A 21,830-nucleotide genomic window follows, 5' to 3' on the forward strand; every position below is an offset into this window, starting at 1 on the left:
GGAGGGCTTTTCTGATTTATAATAATTAAATTAACCTATATCTTTAGGGCTGTTCTTGGTTGAAATGTATAATTTAAAAAAACTGATTGCTGGATTAAATTTTCTAATATTTTGTTTAGGATGTTTACATCTATGTTTGTGAATATGATTGATTTGTAATTTTCTTATATAGCCATTTTCTTGATTCTACATCAAGGTTATTCTAGCCTTGTAAAATCAATTGGGGAGGTTTATCTTTTAATGTTCTCTACATATTTATATAATACTGGAGTTTTATGTTGATTTAAAGTTTGGCAGGGCTTGCCTGTAGAATCCTCTGGGCTTAGTATTTTCTTAGAGGGAAGATTTTAAACGACTAATTTCATTTTTTGAATTGTTGTCCCACTATTCTGATTCTTTTTTCTTGAGTCAGTTTTGGAAAATTGTATTTTTCTAAGAATGTCTATTTCAGCTCAAGAGTTGGTCACGATATCCTTTTATGATCTGTTGTGTCCTATTTTTTACTCCTAATTTTTATTTATTTCATTATTTTTTCTTGATTTTTTTTCTGTTTGTGTATTTTGTTTGTAGTTTCAAAGATCCATTTCTTTGCTTTATTAATTTTTGTGTTTTCTGTTTTGTTAATTTTGCCCTTATCATTTTCCTTCCTCGGGTTTATTCTACTATTCTTTTTTGCTGACTTTTTAATCTTATTTTCAGTTGGGGTAAAATATACATAACATAAAGTTTACCATCTTAATTATTTTTTTTTTACAGTTCAGTAGTGTTAAGTACATTCACATTGTTGTGTCACCAATCTACGGAAGTCTTTTCATCTTGCAAAACTGAAATCCATTAAACAACAACTTCCCTTTCTTTCATCCCTCCAACCCCTGGCAACCACCATTCTACTTTCTGTCTCTATTAATTTCACTACTCTAAGTACCTCATATAAATGGAATCATACAGTGTTTGTCTTTTTATGACCAGCTTATTTCGCTTTCCATAATGTCCTCAAGGTTCATCCACATTGTAGCATGTATTAGAATTTCCTTTCTTTTCAAGGCTGAATAATAATATTCCATTATATGTATATAACAAATTTTGTTTATCCACTCACCCATTAGTGTGAATAATGCTGTTGTGAACCTGGGTGTGCAAATATCTCTTCAAGACCCTGCTTTCAATTCTTTTGGATATTTACCTAGAAGTGGAATTGCTTTACCATATGGTAATTCTGTTTTTAATGTTTTGAGGAATTACCATACTGTTTTCCATAGCAGCCACACTATTTTACGTTCCCACCAACAGTGCACAAGGGTTTCAATTTTTCCACATCCTTACTAACACTTTTTATTTTCTGTCTTTTTTGATAGTAGTAATGAGTGAGGTGGTTTTTCTGACATTAATTTTACATGTTTGTTTTGAAATGTAAGTATTCAAAGCTATAAATTTATTAAATACTGCTTTAGTTGTATCCCACAAGTTTTGACAATTGGCTTTTCATTATTTTTCAATTTTAGGTGTTTTCTGTTTTCCATTATGATTTCTCATTTACCCAGAGTGTTTCTTGATTTTCAGAAGTTTTCCTAGTTATCTTTTGGTTATTAATTTCTATCTTAATTGTATTGTAGTCACTGAATATGGTTTGTATGCTACCAGTACTTTCATGTTGGAACTTTGTTTTACGGACTTGAGCATATTGTCTTAGTTATTTATTGCTATGTCCCAAATTATTCCAAAGTATAGCAGTTTTAGACAAAAAGATTTTATTTCTTTATGTTTGGCTGCTGGCTGGTATGGGATCTGAACCCTTGACCTGAAAGATTCATGTCATAAAGTTTCTATGTGTCCAAAATTTATTAGTGGCTTAGTTGGGTGTTTCTGGCTCAGAGTCTTCCATGAAGTTGCAGTCAAGCTCTTGACTGGGACTGTAGTAATCTGTACTTGACTGGGGCTAGAGCATTCACTTCTAAGTGAATTCACTTCTGAAGCTGTCGGCAGGAGGCCTCTGTTTTTTGCTATTTGCTATTTGTTCCTTTCCACGGGGGCCTCTCCATAGGACTTCCTTCCATTCTCCTGTTTAAAGTTGGCTGCTTGCTAGACCAGGTTTGCAGTTGTCATCCTGGGTTCTCCCTTCATTATTGTTTTGGAAATTCCCATTGCTTCTCCCTTGTGTTGATTTCCCTGTTTTGTAGACCTCATTAATTTAGAGCACATCCTCCACTAGCTTGCTGAAAAAAAGGTGCAGAGGAGATAAATTTTGAGACCTTGTATGTTTGAGAATGTCTTTATTCTACCTTTTTATTATTTGATAATTTGTCTAGGTATTAAGATCTGTATGAAAATAATTTTTTCTCAGAATTTTGAAAGCATTTCTCAATTGCCTTTTAGTTTATCACTGAGATTGTTGCTATTCTGGTCCCCAACTTTGTTAGCAACCTGTTTATTTTTTCTTTTCTATAAGTCCATGGGATTTTTTCCCCCAATGTCTTTGCTATTTTGTAGTTTAATAATAACATACTTGAGTACCAAATGGGTCTTTTTCAGTTTGGATACTCATGCTTTTCAGATCTGGGAAATTTACTGTATTATTTCTTTGGTAATGTCTTCCTTCCATGTCTTATTTTTTTTCTCTTCCCTTTTTTATATTTTGGAGTGGATTGGTCATGTAGTTTTTTACACCTCTTTTCTTTCATAGTCTGTGTCTTTTCTTTTGTTCTTTTTCCTGGAACGAGTCTTGACTTTATCTTCCAACTCTTTCATGTTTTATTTTATCTGTCTGTGCAGAGTTAACACAGCAGGCTCGAGACTGTTATCCTTAGAAGGGTATGCTTGCAAGGTTGGCCCTTGGTTGCTGTCTAGGAGCTTGGATTTCAGAAAGGTTCTTACCATTCCGCAATAAGAATGACTCATGGTGCTTAACACTGTGCATATAATGTGATTTATACTGAACACCTGCTTTCCTTCTTGGTGTCTGGAATTGTGGTGTGTTCTAGGCAAATGGTGCCCCCCAATAAAAATCCTGAGCAGTAAGTTTCTAAAGAACTTGCCTGGTAGACAGTATTTCACATGTGTTGTCACAGCTCATTGCGGGAGGAATTTAGTATGTCCTGTGTGACTCCACTGGGAGAGGACTCTTGGAAGCTTGTGCTTGTTTCTTCTGGACCTTGCCCCATTTTCACTTTTCTTTTTGCTGATTTTGCTTTATATCCTTTTGCTGGAATAAATCATTGTGACTGTGACTATTCTGAGTGTGTGTGTTTTTCTAGTGAACCACTGAACCTGCGGATGGTCTTGTGAACTTTTAGCATACTGTCATATTTAACATTCTGAATATTCTTTTTTGTACTTTATTCTCTACCTGTTCTCTTTATTTTAAAAATAGTATTCTTTAAAATTTTTTTCTAATGTCATTTGGGATATTAATAATTAATCTTTTTTTTTTTTTTGAAGTTTTCTTCTCATTCCTGCATTGTCTTTTTTCTCCAAACTAATTTGTGTTTACTTGGTTCCCTTTCTTTCATGTTAACAGGCTCTCCTTATCCATGGTGATTCCAGGCTCTCTGTCCTCACTTTAAATATCTGTTCGTAAATCTATTTTTTAAAAATTTATTTATTAATTATTATTATTATTTTTTTTACATTGAAAGGTGTTATTGCAGAGGAGTTGTGGGGCTAAGGGGATGGAGGTGAAGGAAAGGAGCTGGCCTGGTTCTGAAGGGCAGGGGGGCAGGGCTGAGTCCCTTGGCTCCCCAGCTCCGGCTTAGGAACCCGGGGGTCTTCTGTGGAGTCTCAGTTGACTTCACGCTGGATTTGGACACTGGGGGTGGGGCATGGCTGAGGTCCTTGGGCCTCCCTCACCTTGGCTTGGGAGCCTGGGGGCTTCCAGCTCTTTTAGGTTTTATAGGTGTTCTTTGTTGGTGTTAGACCTTTACTGGTTAATATCAGAACTTTGTCTCTGATCTGTGGGCGTTTTGTTTTTTCTTTCAGTTCTGTGTTGGATTATTAGCTACTGAACTCTGCACTGGAACTAATTTGTTGTCCTTTGCTTACTTCTAAAATGGGTGAACTTCCTGTGGGGACCAGCACTTGAGCCCTGTGGTTGAGCTAAATTGCTGCTTTTCTGCTCATTCCCTGGGGAAGGGTTTTTGTGCAGCTCAGGTTTTAATTGTTGACCTTTTAAGCACTTCCAGGTCCTGTGAGGTCCAATACACCTGGGTTGCATGGAAACTCTTGTCTGGGCCTAGGTCTTTTCAGCAAACTGCACCCCTTGCAGTTCTATCATCCTGACCAGTCTCCACTAAGTGCTCTTGTGCTGATTGGAGGGCAGATCAGCTGTCCATGCTGTGCCCCAATGTTCCCTCGGTGGGTCTGTCTTCCCCACCCTGCACTCCAAACACTTCCCATAGGATGGGTCATGCTTTGGTCCCTTGCGATGACTTATCAGCCTCTGAGTGGCTCCTTTTTTCAGTTGTCTGTGGCTTCTTGCTCTTATGTGGGTCCATGGGAACCCTGTTGGTGGTTTTGCTGGTCTGGGGGCTACCAAGGCCCTCTTCTCCCTGCAGCCTCCAAGCAACTTCATACGAAGGGCACAGCCATGGCTTTTGCCAACTCTTGCTCTGTGTGCTCACCAGAGCCGGTCTTGAAATGGCTGGGGCTTGAAACTGTCAGAGTGGTCCCTTCTTTCTCTCATTGCGGCTTCTCCCACCCTCATGAACTCCATAGGTTTCTCCTCCTCTTCCCCTGAGCTCTAACGGCCCCAGCTTGGCAATCTTTGCTTTTTAGTAGTTGTAAATCGGTCGGTTGTGGGAGAGAGTGATGCTGGGAACTGTCTATTCCACCATCTTTATCTTATCTCTCTGTTTTTAAATCTTAAGTGTTCTTAACCACATGCATGCACATACACAAAAGGTGATGTGAGGTGATGGATGTGTTAATTAACTTGTCATTTCACAATGTATATCAAATCATCATGTTGTATACCTTAAATATATACAGTATAAATTTTTATATTATATCTCAATAAAGCTGGAAAAAACAAAGTCTACTCTTAAATGTGAGATAATTGGAAGCTTGTGTGCATGGGCTTTATTGTACAGTAAGTTGGTGGAGAGGTAACTTTATTGTTGGAGGCCCTCCAAATATAGTTCTTTTTTTTGAGCATCTAGTTTCTCCAGGAAAATATTGCTCACTTGGCTAGTTGCCTGGGAAGATATATGTGTTGTTCCAGGATTTGGAGAGCTAGATGAAGGGAAGAGGCTGGTGTTTTATGGTATGGAGATTCCCTCCCATTGAAGAATAGGATTATTGTGGAAATATTATTTTACAGTCAAGTTTGTAAAATACAGTATAGGTGAAGGAAATGGTTGATTGGTCTGTTCTTCTGAAATCACCAGACTGTAGACTAGGTGGTAGACTAGCAGGGACCACCTGTTGTTCTTGGACCACAGTCTGAGGAACACTGCCCTAGGTAATAAAAAGGTAGTGTTGCATAGGAGAGGCAGTGTAACACACTGGTTCATTCTTTTACTCAGCAATCATTTATAATTGCGTTTTAAAACTCCAAACCACAGGGGATAAAACAGGTTACAAGAGAGATACCTTCCCTGCTCCCATGGAATTTATACTCTAGCATGAGTGATGGATATTAAGTAATTTATCATCTAGTTATTACAGTTGTTATACGAACCATATAGGATAGGTGAAGGAGGCTCACACAGATGTATGAGAGACCTGCTCTGGGGTTCAGGAATGTCATTGCTGAAAGTATGGATGAGCAAAGCGGTGGGAGAGTAAGAGGAGAGTGGCAGAGACTGAGACTGAGAGATTGATCAGGATGATGATAATTGTGGGATTAAATGGAGTTGTATAAGGTGTTTAGTGCCTGATACTTGTGTGCAATAAGTGTTAACTGATAATTATTTTATAGGAATACTATTATATTGGTTGATCATGTAGAAGACCCCTAGCAGTTAATTTATAAAGACAAAAGTTTTGTGTCAACTGTACAATAAAACAATGTACCCATGGAATCATTTATCACTAAAACAATTACTTATGGTATAGAAATTTTGGTGTTTCAAAAGTATTATTAGGGCAATTCCTCTTCTGGGTGTATAACCCAAAGGAGATGAAATCACCACCTCATAAAGATATCTGCACACTCGTGTTTATTTCAGCATTATTCCCAATAGCTAAGATATGGAAATGACCTAAGCGTCAGTCAACAGACAAATGGATAAAGAAAATGTGACACACACACACAGTGGACTACTATTCAGCCTTAAAAAAGGAGGATATCCTACCATTTGCCACAACATGTGTGGACCTGGAGGACATTGTGCTGAGTGAAGTAAGCTGGACAAAGAAAGAAAAATATTGCATAATCTCACTTATATGTGGCATACAAAAAAAAAAAAAAGGTCAAATATACAGAGATAGGGAATAAAACAGTAGTTACCATGGGCAGGGATGGGGGTGTGGGGGAGGGGGGGATTGGAGAGATGTAGGCCAAAGGATACAAAGTAGAGATATGTAGGATGAACAAGTTGAGAAATGTAATGCACAACATGAGGACTATTGTTAATAAAGTTGTATTAGGAATTTTCATTAAATAAGTAGATTTTAGCAGCCTTTTCACACACAAAAAAGTAACTATGTGAGATATGTTAATTTGCTTCACTGTAGTAACCATTTTATTATCTATATGTATCCTATAACATCATGTTATAGGATATGTTACCTCAAATATACACAATATACACAATAAAATTTATTTTTTAAAAAAAGTGTTGCTGGGTCAGAGATCAAGCTTAACTTCTTAACAGTTTTATCTCTAGCATATGCATCATAGTGCCTGATACATTTTTTTTAGTTTTGTTTCTATTTGTTCTTTTTTTTTAGTATCTGAAATGTTTATCAGAAATTCCAGGTAACCTAGAGACATCTAAGAAGGATTTGTTATTTCAGATATGAGAAATACTCTTTTTTTTTTTCCCCACCTTACTGTGGTGTTTGATGGTGCTTCTTCAATGGAATCATAAGTGGTCTTTTGATTAGAATTTTTGTATACCCTTTTTGTATACCCTTTCTATAACCAGCAGGGATCTGTTGGGATGAAGTTTTATTTTTCTTTTCTTGTGGGTCTGCAATTGGTGCTCTCTCAACTTCCATCACTTAGAATCACAATGTCTTAGTTACCTGTTGCTGCAAAACAAAATTACTCGAAACAATAGCTTAAAACAACAGACATTTATAATCTCACAGCTTTTGTGGGTCAGGTATGTGGAAGTGGCTGGGCTGGGTGCCTCTGGTGCAGGGTCTCATGAGGTTGAAGTCAAGCTGTTGGCTGGGGCTACAGTCGTCTGAAAGCTTGACTGGGGGGTATATGTGCTTACAGGTTCACTCACGTGATTGTTGGCAGGAGAACTTAGTTCCTTACCATGTGGACCTTTCCATAGATTGCCTGAGTGTCCTCATGACATGGCCATTGATGTCCTATAGAACAGGTGGTCTGAGAGAGAGAACAAGCCAGTCCAAGATGAAAGCCTCTGTCTTTTATAACCTCATCTCAGAAGAGACACATCTTCACTTTTGCCGTATTCTATTAGTTACAAAGACCTAGCCCTGGTTCAAATGTCACAAAAGAGGTGTGACTGTCAGGAGGCATGTTTCATTGGGGCACCATCTTGTAGGCTGGCTGTTCCACACTCCCATCAGTGGGATCAACTTCTTCCAGACCAGTGGATTGGTTGTATTTAGTAGTATAGGTTAATTAAACTAGTACTTGATTTATATTTGTATCTTGTTTCTGTTGTAAAGTGAGGTTTCCCACGTTTCTGAGCTTATTAGTTTGGTATTTTTGCTACTTCGTTGTTTTTGCTTTCTTCATTTTCTCTTCTTTGTCCTTTTTACTGTATATTTTTCATATTTATCCAGAAAATAATAGCTCAGTGTTTTCCTGAGATACTTAGTACTTTCAACTTAAACTTGGGGGTACCACAGAAAGTTTATGAAGCACAGATGCCATCCTCATTCTGTAGTGGCTTCAACACCCCATAATGTCCCCCTACCCCCACTCCCACCCAGTGTGGACATCCTCCTTATCCTGCTCAGGCTCAGACATCTTACCTGGTGCTGCTTCTCTGTGTGGATATCCTCTCTCTCCCTGCTTGAACTCTCTGCTGGGATACTCCTTACCACCACGCAGAGGCCCACCACAGTCTTGGCTGGGCCCCACTCTCCTTTCTCTTCATCCCACTTAATCTTTGACACCCCACTCGGGGCTGTCCTCCTTATGGAATCCTTCCTTATCCTATTTGGGTTCTGACACCCTATGTGGTCTGCTGTCCCATGTAGATACCCTTTTCATCCTACTTGGACTCTAATACCCTGTGCCTGGCTGCTGTCTGCAGGGGAGTCTCTCCTTACCCGATTCATGCTCTAACGTCCTTTGCTGGACTGTCTGTTACATGTGGACACCTTCTTCATCCCGCTCATGCTCCATTTCCTCCACACTAGTGCCTTCCTCATTCTGCTTAGACTCCTACATCTCCCCTCCCCCACCATACCCACAGATGCTTACCTTGCTCTGCTTCACCTAATGGCTTTTGTACTGAATGATTGATTATACAAAAGGGAGAGGAGAAGAAAAGGGAGAGCCAGCATTTTTTATGAGAACAGTGTGATCCAAGTTTATGTTTGACAGAAACAAATCTTCTGCCTTGTAGTAGACATCTGGTGAATCTAGGAAGGGCATTTGGGAATCTGCTTTTGGAGCTTCAGTAGTAGTTGGAACTACTGGTATAAATAGATTCTTTATTTGTGAATTGGATATAAATAGGTTCTTTATTTGGGAATCAGGGGCTTCTATGTATGAAAAACTTGGGTAGTTTGTAAGTTCAGAGTAGTAGAAAGGGAAGAAACTAAAAAGTGTTTAGGGAAGGATGATGTTGGAACTCACTTCTTGGCAAAACTGGTTTGGTTCATGCTAATCACCTTGCCCACAAATGTCTTTATAGCATCCATATTTTGAAAAAACTTAATTATCTGTTTTATGAGCTCAATATTAATTTTCAGAATGTTGTCACAGTGTTTCCCTAACTTTAGTCATTAGTGTACTATCAGTTTAGCCATATCCTGTATCATTTACTTAGCTTAAGAACTTTAAGTTGGCTTACCTTTTTCATTTAGCCTTGTACAAGGAGTAATATCTTTGTAATCCTAGGTTTGATTGCTAATTATATATTTTAAATCACATGTTAAAATGAAAGTAAAACTTAAAAATTTTAAAGTTCATTAGGTGCCATGTAAAGTCATATTACATACTAGAGGTACAGAATCTACGTTGGGAAATGTGTTACTTTAACCAGTATTAATATTTGATGCATTTTCCTGATTTATGTTTGTTACCCGGTATCTAGAGCTGATGTGCTTGGGTGCTTTTCCCTCAGTATAATTTTTTCCTTTGCTTTTTCTCTCATTTAGATTAAAACTTTTACATTAAATGAATTTTAATATAATCCCCACCCCCACCATGGTCTGTGGGCCTTTTAGAAACTGGTTAGAATGTACACAGAGGCAAAAATTTTAGCCTGTGACCTTTTGAAGAATTTTCTGAGTGAAACTAGAAACAGATTATCCATTGTTCACAGACTGCTTTGCTTGATGTTATGCTTTCTTTTGCTAAATCCTCTTATTTGTTGAAATCTTGTATCTTAAGTAGCTAATAGTTTGTTAATAGAGATCATAATTGAAGGTGATTATTTTTCTCCTTGCGGTTTAGGCCCTTTACATTTCTTCCATCATATCCAAAGATTTCTATAAGGTAGCATGAAATGTTTAAGAGTTTAATTCACTTTTACCTAATTGTGAAAGTAATACATCCTAATTAATAAGAAAAATTCATAAAAGTAAAAGAAAAGAAAATCTCATTCTTCTCAAATATAATGACCGTATCTTTTAAAATTTTTGTTCAAGTTTTTTTCCTGTACTCCAGGCTTAATTATTTCCTTATATGTGTTCCAATAGTACTTTTTTGTGTGTGAAAAATGTAGAGTCACAAAAATAATCTATTTTTATTTTGCACTTTAAAAATTATTAGTGAGATGAGCATTTTTTCATATATTTACTGACCACTCATCTTCTTTGAATTTCTTCATATTTCTTCAACAGTTTTTCCATTAAATAGTCTTATTAATAGATAAGACGACCTTATTTATTAGTTATGCAAACCTTTTGGTAGCTAGTTGCAATTCTTTTACTCCCTGTTATTTGTTTCTTTGCCAATAGTGTCTTTTTCTAACAGAATTTATTCATATTTATGTAGGCAAATATATCAGTGCTTTTTCTTTATTGCTGCTGTGTTTTTGTCTTGCTTAAGAAAGTCTTCCCCACTCCAGTATTATGAAATTATTCTCTAGTATTTGTCTTAATAGTTTTATGGCATCATTTTATTTACTAATTCATTTTTTTACCACTGATTTGAAATACTATCATATTAATTTTTATGTGCATACTAATATCTGTTCTGTCACTGTAATTAGGTTATATTTTATACTTATAATGTACAGGTTTTGTTATGAGTTTAATAGTATGTTTAAGTCTGTGATAATGCAAGTCTTCTCTTGTTCTTTTTCAGAAATTTCTTTGGTATTCTTACAAATGAACTTGAGAATTGGCTTGTTATTTTAAATAAGCTCCCCCCTTTCAAGTCTTTTATAATATCTCACTACTTCTCTACTCTTATTAGCTTAATTTAAGGTACTATCCTCTCGCCTAGGCTATCTTCTAAGATATAGTAGCAAGAAGATTCTTTTTAAAACATAGATCATGTCACTCTTGCTTAAATCCCTGCAGTGTCTTCTTTCCCTCTCTTTTGGTTATTTATTGCTATATGATAAGCCACTCCAAAGTTTTCTAGCCTAAAAATCACCATTTTATTTTGCTCATAATTTTTGTGGGTGGGTTAGGTTTTCATGACAGGTTCAGCTGGGCAGTTCGTCTCTGTTTCACATGGTGTTAGCTGAGGCTGGAGAATCCCTTCCAGTATGGCTTCTTTAGTCACATATCTGGCATCTCAGTGTTCTTGGCCTCTTTTGTCACAATGGTATCTCACTCTTCAGAATCTCTGCATGTGACCTGGGCTTCTCACAACATAGTAGTCTCAAAGTAATTACATTCTTTACATGGCAACTGGCTTCCAGGACAAGGGAAATAAAAACTGTCAGACCAATTAAGGGGTGTGCCTGAAAGTGGTGCAGTGTGCCTTCTGCCATATTTTATTGGTCAGGATAGTCACTGGACCTGCTAGATGCAAGGAAATGGACAAATAGATTCTACTTCTCGGTGGGGGTGTGGCAAAGTCTCATTGCAGGAAAGCATGTGGGATGAGAGATACTGTGACCATTTTGGAAAATGTAATCTCCTACGTCATCAAACTCAAAATAAATTTGAAGCTCTTAAAGTGGCCAATAAGGCTTTTCCTAATCTGACCCCTGCTTTCTCTCCTATCTCCTATATTTTCCTCTTTTGTTCGATGTTTTCCACAGTTTGTTTCTTCATGTCCAACAGAAAGCATCTCTGCTTTGTATTGCTGTTAAATGTTTACCTGGTTAGGTCAGACTCATCTAAATAATCTCCCTTTTGATGAACTCAAACTCAACCGATTAGGGACCTTAATTACACCTACAAAGTTCCTTTTACCATATAATGTAACAATCATGAGATTGATATCCTATCATATTTGCAAGTCCTTCTCACACTCAAAGGAGGGGACTATACAAGGGTGTATATGCGAGGGAGTGAGACTCTTGGGGACCATCTCAGTAGTCATCAGCAGGGTAGTTGGTGAATATGTGAGAGTGCCCAAGAGGAACTAACTGTGTTCAGGGAGAAGAAAGGCTAGGGCAGAATTTCAGAATTATTGGTACTTGAGAGTACATTTATTCATCTTTGTGTTCATAGCTGGCACATAGTAGATATTAAATAAATGTTTATTAGAATCCTTCTCTGAACTCATATTTTAACAAATTGATGTGTAATTTACGTATGATAAAAATCCATTTTTTAAAGTGTATAGTCTGAATTTTGGCAAATGCATACATTCGTATAACCATCACCACAGTCAAAATATACCATGTTTCATCACCTAAAAATTATCCTTGAACCCTTTTGGTCAGGAGAGGAGGTGGTGGCAAATCCTGAGGGGCATATCTGTTGTCTTGCAGGGGAAAGGCTTCTGAATCTTCTTTAAACAAGTGTGTGGAGTGCCTGCTGTTAGTAGGCAACACTGGGCCACTTCTGTAGACTTGAGAGTTCAGGAGAATCCGGGGATACCAGATTTTGGGGAGCACCAACCCAGATGTTTCCATTCCATTTGTCAGAGTCTTGTTCTTTCTCAGCCAGGGTCCTGATCTTAACAGCTGACATGTTTGGGAGCTTAACCTTCTTTGAAGCCCAGCATATATAGATAGAGATGGAGAAAGATATACATCAATAGTGATAGAGATGGGGATAGATATCTCTGACATGTATATAAATGGATGAATCACAATTAAGTGCTGGTTCTGGTCCTTAGGCTTCTCTGTCCTCTTGCTATAGGAGATAGTCTCTTTGCATGTTTCCAGAGAGACACTCTGACTTTTTTTTTTTTTTTTCCTTTTTGTCTTTTTTCGTGTCCGGCAACGGATCGCCACCCTCAGTGTCGCGCCCGTACCGGGCCGGGACCGGCAATGGGATCGCAACCCTCGGTGCTGTGTCCGCACCTTGCTCAGCAAGTGAGCAGGAACCGGTCTGTATGTGGGATCCGAACCCTCGGTGGGAGCGCCGCCGCGCTTCCCAAGCGGCGCACTGTAGCAGTGCGCCACCGGGCCGGCCCCACTCTGACTTTCAAACTTAAGCTTTCAATTGGCAATTAATCCCCTTTTTTTTTTTTTTTTTTTTTTTATTATATTTCCACCCAGAACTCAAAGAGTTTATAAATATTCATCTAAATCCATTGTTTGGTAGTTACTATTTCTTTTTCATTGCCAGCTTTAGAATCCCATCTTAGCATCTGCTACCAACTGCTGTGGAAGCCAGGATGTTTATTAAGGTGTTCCTTTGGGATCAATACCTGGGACAAAGAAACATTGAGCAGATACACAATTCATGGTTCAGTGTAGGCCCAGCATTAGTTTTGGACAATCCCCGTGGGAGCTCTGGAGCTAGAATGGCCTTTCTGAGTTGTCCAAATTGGGCTGAGGTGTCCAGGCCTTTATGAGGGTATTTCAAAAAGTTCAAAAGATTCACTGGATGTGGGCTATCGGGGAAGGATGTGATCTTGGGCAGGGCTGTTCTCCGCAGGGAGGCAATCCCTGAAGGGCTGATTGACAGCACTCCCAGCAGTGAAGGCAAGTCCTTCCTTGAAGGGGGAGCTGGGCAGCACCTAAATGTCTACCACAATTCCTCAGTATCCGCTAAGTGACCAATTCGTTTTTGTTTTTTAATTATCATTATGAATTTACAGATTGTAAATCCACATATTTAGCAAACTTTCTGTTGACTTATACTTATAGAAAAGTATACAGATTGTAAATACACAGCTCAAAAAATGTTCACAAAGTAAACGCACCAGTGTAACCAGTACTCAGATCAAGAAGTCAAACAAGGGCCGGCCCGGTGGCGCACTGCTACAGTGCGCCGCTTGGGAGCGTGGCAGCGCTCCCGCCGAGGGTTCGGATCCCACATACAGACCGGTTCCCGCTCACTGGCTGAGCAAGGTGCGGGCGCAGCATGGAGGTTTGCGATCCCGTTGCCGGTCCCAGTCCGGTACGGGCGCGACACTGAGGGTTGCGATCCGTTGCCGGACACGGAAAAAAAAAAAAAAAGAAGTCAAACAATACTGGCAATCCAGAAGTCCCCCTTTCCCCTTGTTCTTCCTTCCAGTCACTACTACCTTCCAAGGGTCTCTACTGTCCTGACTTGTAAAATTGTAGGATGAATTTAGCATGTTTTTGAAATTTATATAATATGATTGTACAGTATATCTTTTGTTCTGACTTATGTCCCTCAGTATTATATTTGTGAAATTAAGCTTACACTTGTAAGTCATTTATTCGCATTGCTGTATCAATTTTTCTTTGTCTGAATATACCACTTTTTATTTTTAAACTGTTTCTGCTGTTGATAGACATTTGGATTGTTTCCAGTTTTTGGAAATTATTTTTAAAAAGTGCTGTTATAAACATTGTTGTACATGTCTTTTAGTCAAAACATGTACACATTTCTGTTGAGCATATACCTAGTGAAATCGCTGAGTGTGTCTATGTTTAGTTTTAGCAGATAATGCCTGTTTCCAAGGTAGTTACTGATTTACACTCCTACCAGTACTGTATAAGAGTTGCTGTGGTTTGACCCTGTTTGTGGAGGATGTATAAACTCCAGGGCTTACAACTGAGAATTGTGTGTATTTACTAATGTCTCTTCACTATCAGGTTCTGAACTCTAATCTTTTGTCTTCTTGAGGCTGCAAAACTTTCAAACTCTGCTTTTCAGAAGTTTTTGGCTTAGCCTTTTACCCTCTTCTACCCACTTATGCATTTTATACCCCCTCATGTCTTCAGTTTTGTCACTTCAGCCCTCAGTGACTCTCAGATGATTGTTTCTCTTTCTCTCAACAGAGATACTTTGCCTGGGAAAAGCCTATTTCTCAATCTCTTTTTGTGACCAGATTCTACAAATGCCCCAGGGAAAAAGCAGCTGCAGAAGATCACCTTACCTCACCATAGTCACCCCTTTTTGGAATCTTACCCTCTCTAGTCCTCATTCCTTCAAGTACCTCTCTGAAATCTTTAAACAGATAATTTTTGTATTTCATCTTTTTTTAAAAAATAAGTTCAGGTGAGGAAGGTGTTGTTTTGCTGTAAATTACTCTATCCTACATGGAAGCAGAAGTAAATATTTAAACACATTTGATAGGTTTCAATAAATTAAAATTGCTGTCCTTAACAATGTTCAAATTATTCCATTTTTGGCTGGTGGGAGCCTCTTTAAAATATATTCTGGAGTCTTTTTTGACTTAACCCTTATTAGTCTGTGTTGCTACCTGGTATGACAAGATGTTCTAGGTTCATCACATGCCTTTTTACCTAATACATGGAATCAGCTATTTCCTAAAGGAGTTCTAATTTCCTTTACTGGGAGATGGTATTTCAAGATTACAGTGGGTGGCAGTGTTTATTACTATGGGATTGGTCATTGTTTCTAGACATTTTCAGTGGATGGAGGTAGAAATATGTTTTATTAACGCAAATAAAATACATCGAGAGTTCATATAGATCCAATTCAAATTCAAGACTACAGGGTTTTTTACTTTACTATTCCTTTTAGCTCCCATACTGACATTCTCAGTTTTCAATGATACCGGGAGTGATAGAATGAAAATATCACATCATTATTCATTTTCTTGATCCTGTAATACATATAGGATCAAGATTTATCTTCATTTTTTGTCCCTAGAGTATATTCCACTAGGAATGTATGGTCAACTTAATGTAATTTAAAATCACTTAGAATAGTTCTTCTCTTTGTGATTGTGCCATTAAAGAACAGGATACCAATGTCAGTTCGTATATTTATTCCTGATTTCTAGATTTGCTTTTTAAAGTTTTGACTTAATTTTATGTCTATGTAAATTACATAGTTCTAAAATGAAATGTACAAAACACAAGGAATATGGATTCTATCCTTTCCACCTCTACTTTATTTCCTTTCAATCCCTGAAGGTAACCACTTAGTTATTTGCTTATTTTACATTTTATGCTTCTGCTGCTTTGTTTTGTTTCTTAATATAAAAAGATATATTTCTATCTCCTCCCCCTTCTCCAAATTAATGGTAGCATACTGTTTATACTTTCTCTACCTTGGTTTTTTTTTTTTTTTTTTAACTTAAAGATATATTCTGGAAACTACCCCATAGTTTGACGAAATTGGACTCATTTTTGTTAAATTGTTTTATATTACATTTATATTTATATAAGTCTTTTATTTAAGTGTCATTGTGTGGTCAGCATATATTTTGGTATTTAGAGTGGTTTGTGTATCAGTTAGGATTTAGTCATGGAAGCAGATTGTATAATGGGATAAGGAATTTATTATGGAAATAGACTATATACAATTTTTTTTTTTTTTTTTTAAAGATGACCAGTAAAGGGAATCTTAACCCTTGGCTTGGTGTTGTCAGCACCATGCTCAGCCAGTAAGCAAACCGGCCATCCCTATATAGGATCCGAACCCATGGCCTTGGTGTTATCAGCACTGCACTCTCCCGAGTGAGCCACAGGCTGGCCCAACTGTATACAATTTTGAGAGGACTGGCAAGGTGAAGATCTGGAAGGGGGAGTTGGATTATCAGAGAAGGAGACACTAACCAGATCCCTTAAATCAGTGGCAAAGGGCAGACGAGTCGGAGCTCTTAGGGAAATCTGAGAAGCTAAATATGTCCAGCCACTGAAGTAGGATTGTGAAGGAGGAGGTTGAAGGGATCCCTATGGGAAGCTCTTGCCACATGTAGCCATCACTTCTGTAGATTTGCATCCAAGCATCTGGTGGTGGGGCTAGGCTGCTGTTGGTCAGCAAGGTGAGCACTAGTCAGGAGAAAGAGCTGGACACAGAGCAGAAGAGAGAGAGAGTAAAAGCTGGAACTCTCTGGGCACTTCTCTTGCTGGGTGACTATGAAAACCTTCAGAGAATAATAGTTGTGCTTCTTCATTTCAAACAAGTCTTGTACAAATTTCTTTTTAGGTTAACTTCAACCGAGAACCATACAGTAAATGGGATTCTGGGAAGGTGGTTTCCAGCTTAACAAAGTTGGCACAGCACACACCAGCACAATTTGTATTTTTGATTTTTTGGTAACCATTATATTGATACCTTTATATAGTATTCTAATTTTCTCTTTTGAGGTATGTGTGTTATATATTGGTTTTCTGTTATGAGCAATATTGAAATGAGCTAGTAACCACCTCTCTTCATCTCTTTCTTTCCCAGCATTTGGTATGAAATAATACCCTTTTATTTTCAGTTAATAACAAGACAATCATGAAGTATATTCTTTTTATGTGCTCTCACTACATTTTTGATAATTGTATCTACATTATCAAGTATACTCATGCACTGCTTACTGACAAGAACACATTCTAAGAAATGTGTCATTAGGCAATTTCGTTGTTATGTGAACATCATAGAGTGTTATTTATATAAACGTAGATGGTATAGCCTATTTACGCACCTAGGCTATATGATGTAGCCTATTTCTCCTAGGCTACAAACCTATACTGCATGTTATTGTACTGAATACTGTAGGCAATTGTAACACAATTGCTATGATGTCACTAGGCAATATGAGTTTTTCAGCTCCATCATAATCTTATGGGACCACTGTGGTATGTGCAGTCTATCGTTGCTGAAATGTCTTATCTGGCACATGACTGTACATATAGCAATTATATGATATGCTTTCTCCCTTATTACCAGCATTCTCAGTTCTTTTACTAAATATATATTTAATGATTCCTATTAATGTGGATGTCTCTTCAGTTATTTTGTTTAGATGAAGCATATTCTATAGTAGATCCCTCAGGAAAAGGTCAAGGGAACAGTATTTCGTGGGTTCTTACAGTTCAGAACTGTTTGATTGTCACCATTATACTTGGGAGTCAGTTTGGCTGGATATAAAGTCGTAGATTTACATTTTCCTCTTTGAGTATTTTGAATTTTTGTTACTCTCTTATATTCTGACATAAAGTTTTGTCAAAGTCTGATGACAGTCTAACTTTTGTTTCTTGTATAAGTGCTTCCTCTTTCTGCCTGGATGTTCAAAGGATTATTATTCTTGTTTACACAAGTTTAGTACTATTACTAAAATATATTCTGGTGTTGGTCATTCTGGGTCAGTTTTTCCAGGTGTGCAGTATGCCCTTTAAGTATATAGTTTCAAGTTTGTTTTTTTAATTTAAAAGACAGTTTTCAGCAAAATTTTCTTGAATTCTAGTTTCTAATATTCATTCTGTTCCCTTGGTTTGGTTTCTTTCTTTGGTGACTCCTGTTAATACTTAATGTGATTCTTCTTTGCATATTTTCTTTGTCACTTTATTGCAAATCCTCATTATTTCATTTTTCAATTCTTTTTTATTTTATAACTTTCCTCCTCTTTTACTTTCTTATTTTCCTTAAAGCATTATCTTTTCTGTTAATTCACTGTTGTGTATCTTCTGGTTAGTCTTCATTTCTGGAACGAGATTTTTCCTTTTTTTCCTAATTCTTTTCTGAGTTATATCAACTTATTTCTATTTGAAATTCTAATTTGTTATTTCCTATCCTTTGTCATTTTCTTAATTTCTCTTGGCTCATTTTGAAATAATAACTTATAGTTTTTAGTCTGTTGGTAGACATGTCTATGTCATGTTTTCATTTTCTGTTATTCTGACTCTTATGTTTTTCTGTCTCTTCTTCTTTTATCTTATAATAACTTTACATATGATTTGACTGCAGTTCTCTTCTGTTGCTCATTTTTATGTAAAATTAGTTTTTCTGAATTTGTAGGAGGGAAGTGTAGGCCAGGATAGCTTTGTAGCTTCCTGGTTCTATAGTTCACTCTTCTGTTGTTTTCAAGAAATTAAAAAAATATCTCAAGAAATTAACAAAATGGTCTCATTCTTTCACAGATTTCTTGGCCTTCTTCCTCTTTTTCACCCTTGTCTGGACCTTTTTCCTTTGCTCCGTTTTTTCACTGTTGTCACTTTAGAGTTTAATCTCAGCAGTTTCTTCTTGTGTGGACTTCATCTTGGAAGGGTGCTTCTTCAGCTGGTTAGTGCTGTCCAATAGGGGGTAATAGCTACATGTGTGGCTACTTAAAGTTAAATTTTAAGCAAGTTAAATAAAATCAAACATTTGGTTTCTCATCTGCACTAGCCATGTTTACAAGTGCTTAAAAGCCACATGTGGCTAGTGGCTACTGTATGGGACATTTCTGATATAGAATAATATCATTACCACAGAAAATTCTATTAACCAGTGATGGTTTAGAGTTTGTTTCATTCTCTTCAGACTTTATAGACACTTTGCACTCATCTGCAAATTGCAGTGTGCAAACCCCCCACTCTATTTTGGCTAATGTACCTGAATTGGCCTGCTTTGCTTTTCATTGAAGTTGTAATACAATTTTGGGATTCTCCTCTTGTCAGATGTGTCAGATCCATCAGACATTTTTTCTCCCTCTGCTTTCTTTTGCATAGATGCTTGTACCACACCAATTTTGTAACTGTAAGTGGTTCGTTCCTACTTGCTCATTTTGGGGGCTTTGTGGGGGGCCTTGTACCCTAATTTTGATGTAGATGTTGGCCTCATGTGAGTTTGTGGTTTTGCTATTCTACTTTCCCTGCTATTTTGTTGGGGGGCTTGGGTAGAGTCACAAGCTGCGTTGCAGCCACTATCATCTTCTAAAATCTCCTTTTTTGGCCTTTCAGATTCTTTTCCCTCCATATCTTTATAATTAACATTGTGTAATTCTGTAGCTTCTGTTCTGTGCCCCCTTCAATGCCCTGAAAAAACCCTCTCCACTTTTATTTAGTATTTCTTTATTTTCAAATTAATCATCTGTTATTAACTGACTTAGCAAACTTGGGCATGTCGTTTGGTCTCTTTCCAGCTTAGTTGCACCATTTTAAAAATGAGAAAGTTGGACTAAGGTTTATTTGTTTTGTTTTTCACAGATGGACTTCACCAGGATTATCTTATCATTAGTAGGGTCTAATATTAAACAGTGAATATATTCATGATGCTTTAAATACCAAGTGCTACTTTTGAACAGAGTAGAGATGAACTTCTAGGCAGTGCGACTTAATTCATTCTCAGATAAATGAAAATGTGATGCCCTCAAAGGATATTTTTTCCCACAAGATTTATCTATTTGTTGTCTTGTTATTCCCCCAATTGTGTAGCCAAGGGTGGTTATCTTACCTGAGTCAGTCTTACTGTGTTTATTCCAGGTTTTACTGTTTGTTCTTATTTCTGCACAATCAGCAGTAATATTTGCTGTTATTGACTAGCTATCTGGGGAATAAATTTTCTTGATCTGTTTTTCTTTTAATGTTTGAGTTCAGTGTATAATGGGAGGGTTGTGTGCATTTTATTGCAGACATTATCTGAAAGAATTTTCAGCAATGAGGAAATAACTGTATTTCTGTGAGTCATCATTCTCTCTTATATAGTGCTGGCTAAAGGATTTGATTTTGTATATAGCGATTTATGACTTCCAGAAAGAAAACTGCAAAAATTGAAATTTCCAAATAATTTAAGATTTGCTGTTATATATTGAAAATTGGAGATAGAAATACAAATATAAGTAACTGTGGTTGATAAAATTTTCCTAAAATGTCATGATATTCAATGAGAAACAAAAATTTATTTTTAGTCATTTTCAAGGGTAAGCTCTTAACATGTATTTTCCCCCCTCAGCTTCCAATAAAAACAGGACAGCAGAACACACATACCAAAGTTAGTACTGAACACAACAAGGAATGTCTGATCAATATTTCCAAATACAAGTTTTCTTTGGTTATAAGCGGCCTCACTACTATCTTAAAGAATGTTAACAATATGGTGAGTATTTGGGTTACTGGTTTTTTTTTTTTGATGAATTTGCTTTGTTTTGTTTTTTATTTTAAAGTTTGGAGCTGCATGTTTTTGAAGTATGGGAAATAATTTTCTGTGTACTTTGGATATAACCATTTGTCTTATTTTGTGGATGTGCACAGGTAACTTTTTAATTTCCATTTTAGTTTTTGATTCTTTCCCTTAGAAACTTCCCTTATTCATGACCCTATATCCTTTTCCAGTATTTTTCTGGAATTAGGGTTTCATATAGCTTTTGTGTGAATTGCTCATAGTAATCTATTATATGCTTTTCTTTAGGTTCTTATTTGAATTTACATATCAGATTTTGCCAGTCCTAAGTAGATGATAAATAAAATATGACCGTGTAGTCCTAAAATGCGGGATTGATATTTATGAAGATAATGTTTTTTTCTTCCCCCATGATGTGACAGATTCTGTAGTAGACAACCTGTTGTTGAAAGTTTTCCTCAAATAATTTCATCAAGTGATTCCACTGTTAAAACTCATGATTTCTTTTTTCCCATTTTATAAAATCTCTTTATTCCCTAGACTTCAAGATACCCCAACTGTTCTCTCTCTGTACTTTTGAACATATACTGTCTCTTGCCTCTTTCAGGTGATCCTTTCCTCTCTATCAGTTCCTATATAACATCTCCTTCATTCTCAGTGCAAAGCAACTGATCTGGATTTTTCTTGATTAACTCCAAACTCTCTGCTTGTCTTTAGCTCTTATAACCTCCATTTGTTTTGTTTGTATTGATCTGTGAAATGACTCCTGTGTAGATTGTGAAGATCAGTTTCATTTTTATAGTCACATCATCTTTGGTGTGTTTCCTTTTAAGAATGTTGCTTAGATAATACCCCACATTTACAAAACAGATAAAGTGGAGGTGTGGGCAATCGTTTGCCTTACAAAGAGATTTTTTTCTTTTTTTTTTTTTGTCTTTTTCCGTGTCCGGCAATGGATCGCAACCCTCAGTGTCGCCCCCGTACCGGACTGGGACCGGCAACGGGATCGCAACCCTTGGTGTTGCCCCCGCGCCTCACTCAGCCAGTGAGCGGGAACCGGTCTGTATGTGGGATCCGAACCCTCGGCGGGAGCGCCTCCGCACTTCCCAAGCGGTGCACTAGCGCAGTGCGCCGCCGGGCCGGCCCAGAGATTTTTTTCTTTATGGAAAAAAATTAAGATTTTT

General features: G+C 37.2%; 1 protein-coding gene across 1 annotated transcript in view; it reads left to right on the forward strand.

Annotated features, from left to right (window-relative positions):
- The first annotated feature begins 5,702 nt into the window (after nt 1–5,702).
- The window catches only part of NF1 (neurofibromin 1), a 202,826-nt gene continuing 186,698 nt past the window's right edge, over nt 5,703–21,830 (forward strand). The window contains exons 1-2 of the mRNA XM_008589180.1: nt 5,703–5,774; nt 20,479–20,622. Coding sequence (XP_008587402.1) covers nt 5,703–5,774; nt 20,479–20,622 — 216 coding nt within the window. The remainder of the gene's footprint in view (nt 5,775–20,478; nt 20,623–21,830) is intronic.

This window comes from Galeopterus variegatus, unplaced genomic scaffold (genome assembly GCF_000696425.1).
Source record: "Galeopterus variegatus unplaced genomic scaffold, G_variegatus-3.0.2 Scaffold134, whole genome shotgun sequence".
Taxonomy (NCBI): Eukaryota; Metazoa; Chordata; class Mammalia; order Dermoptera; family Cynocephalidae; genus Galeopterus; species Galeopterus variegatus.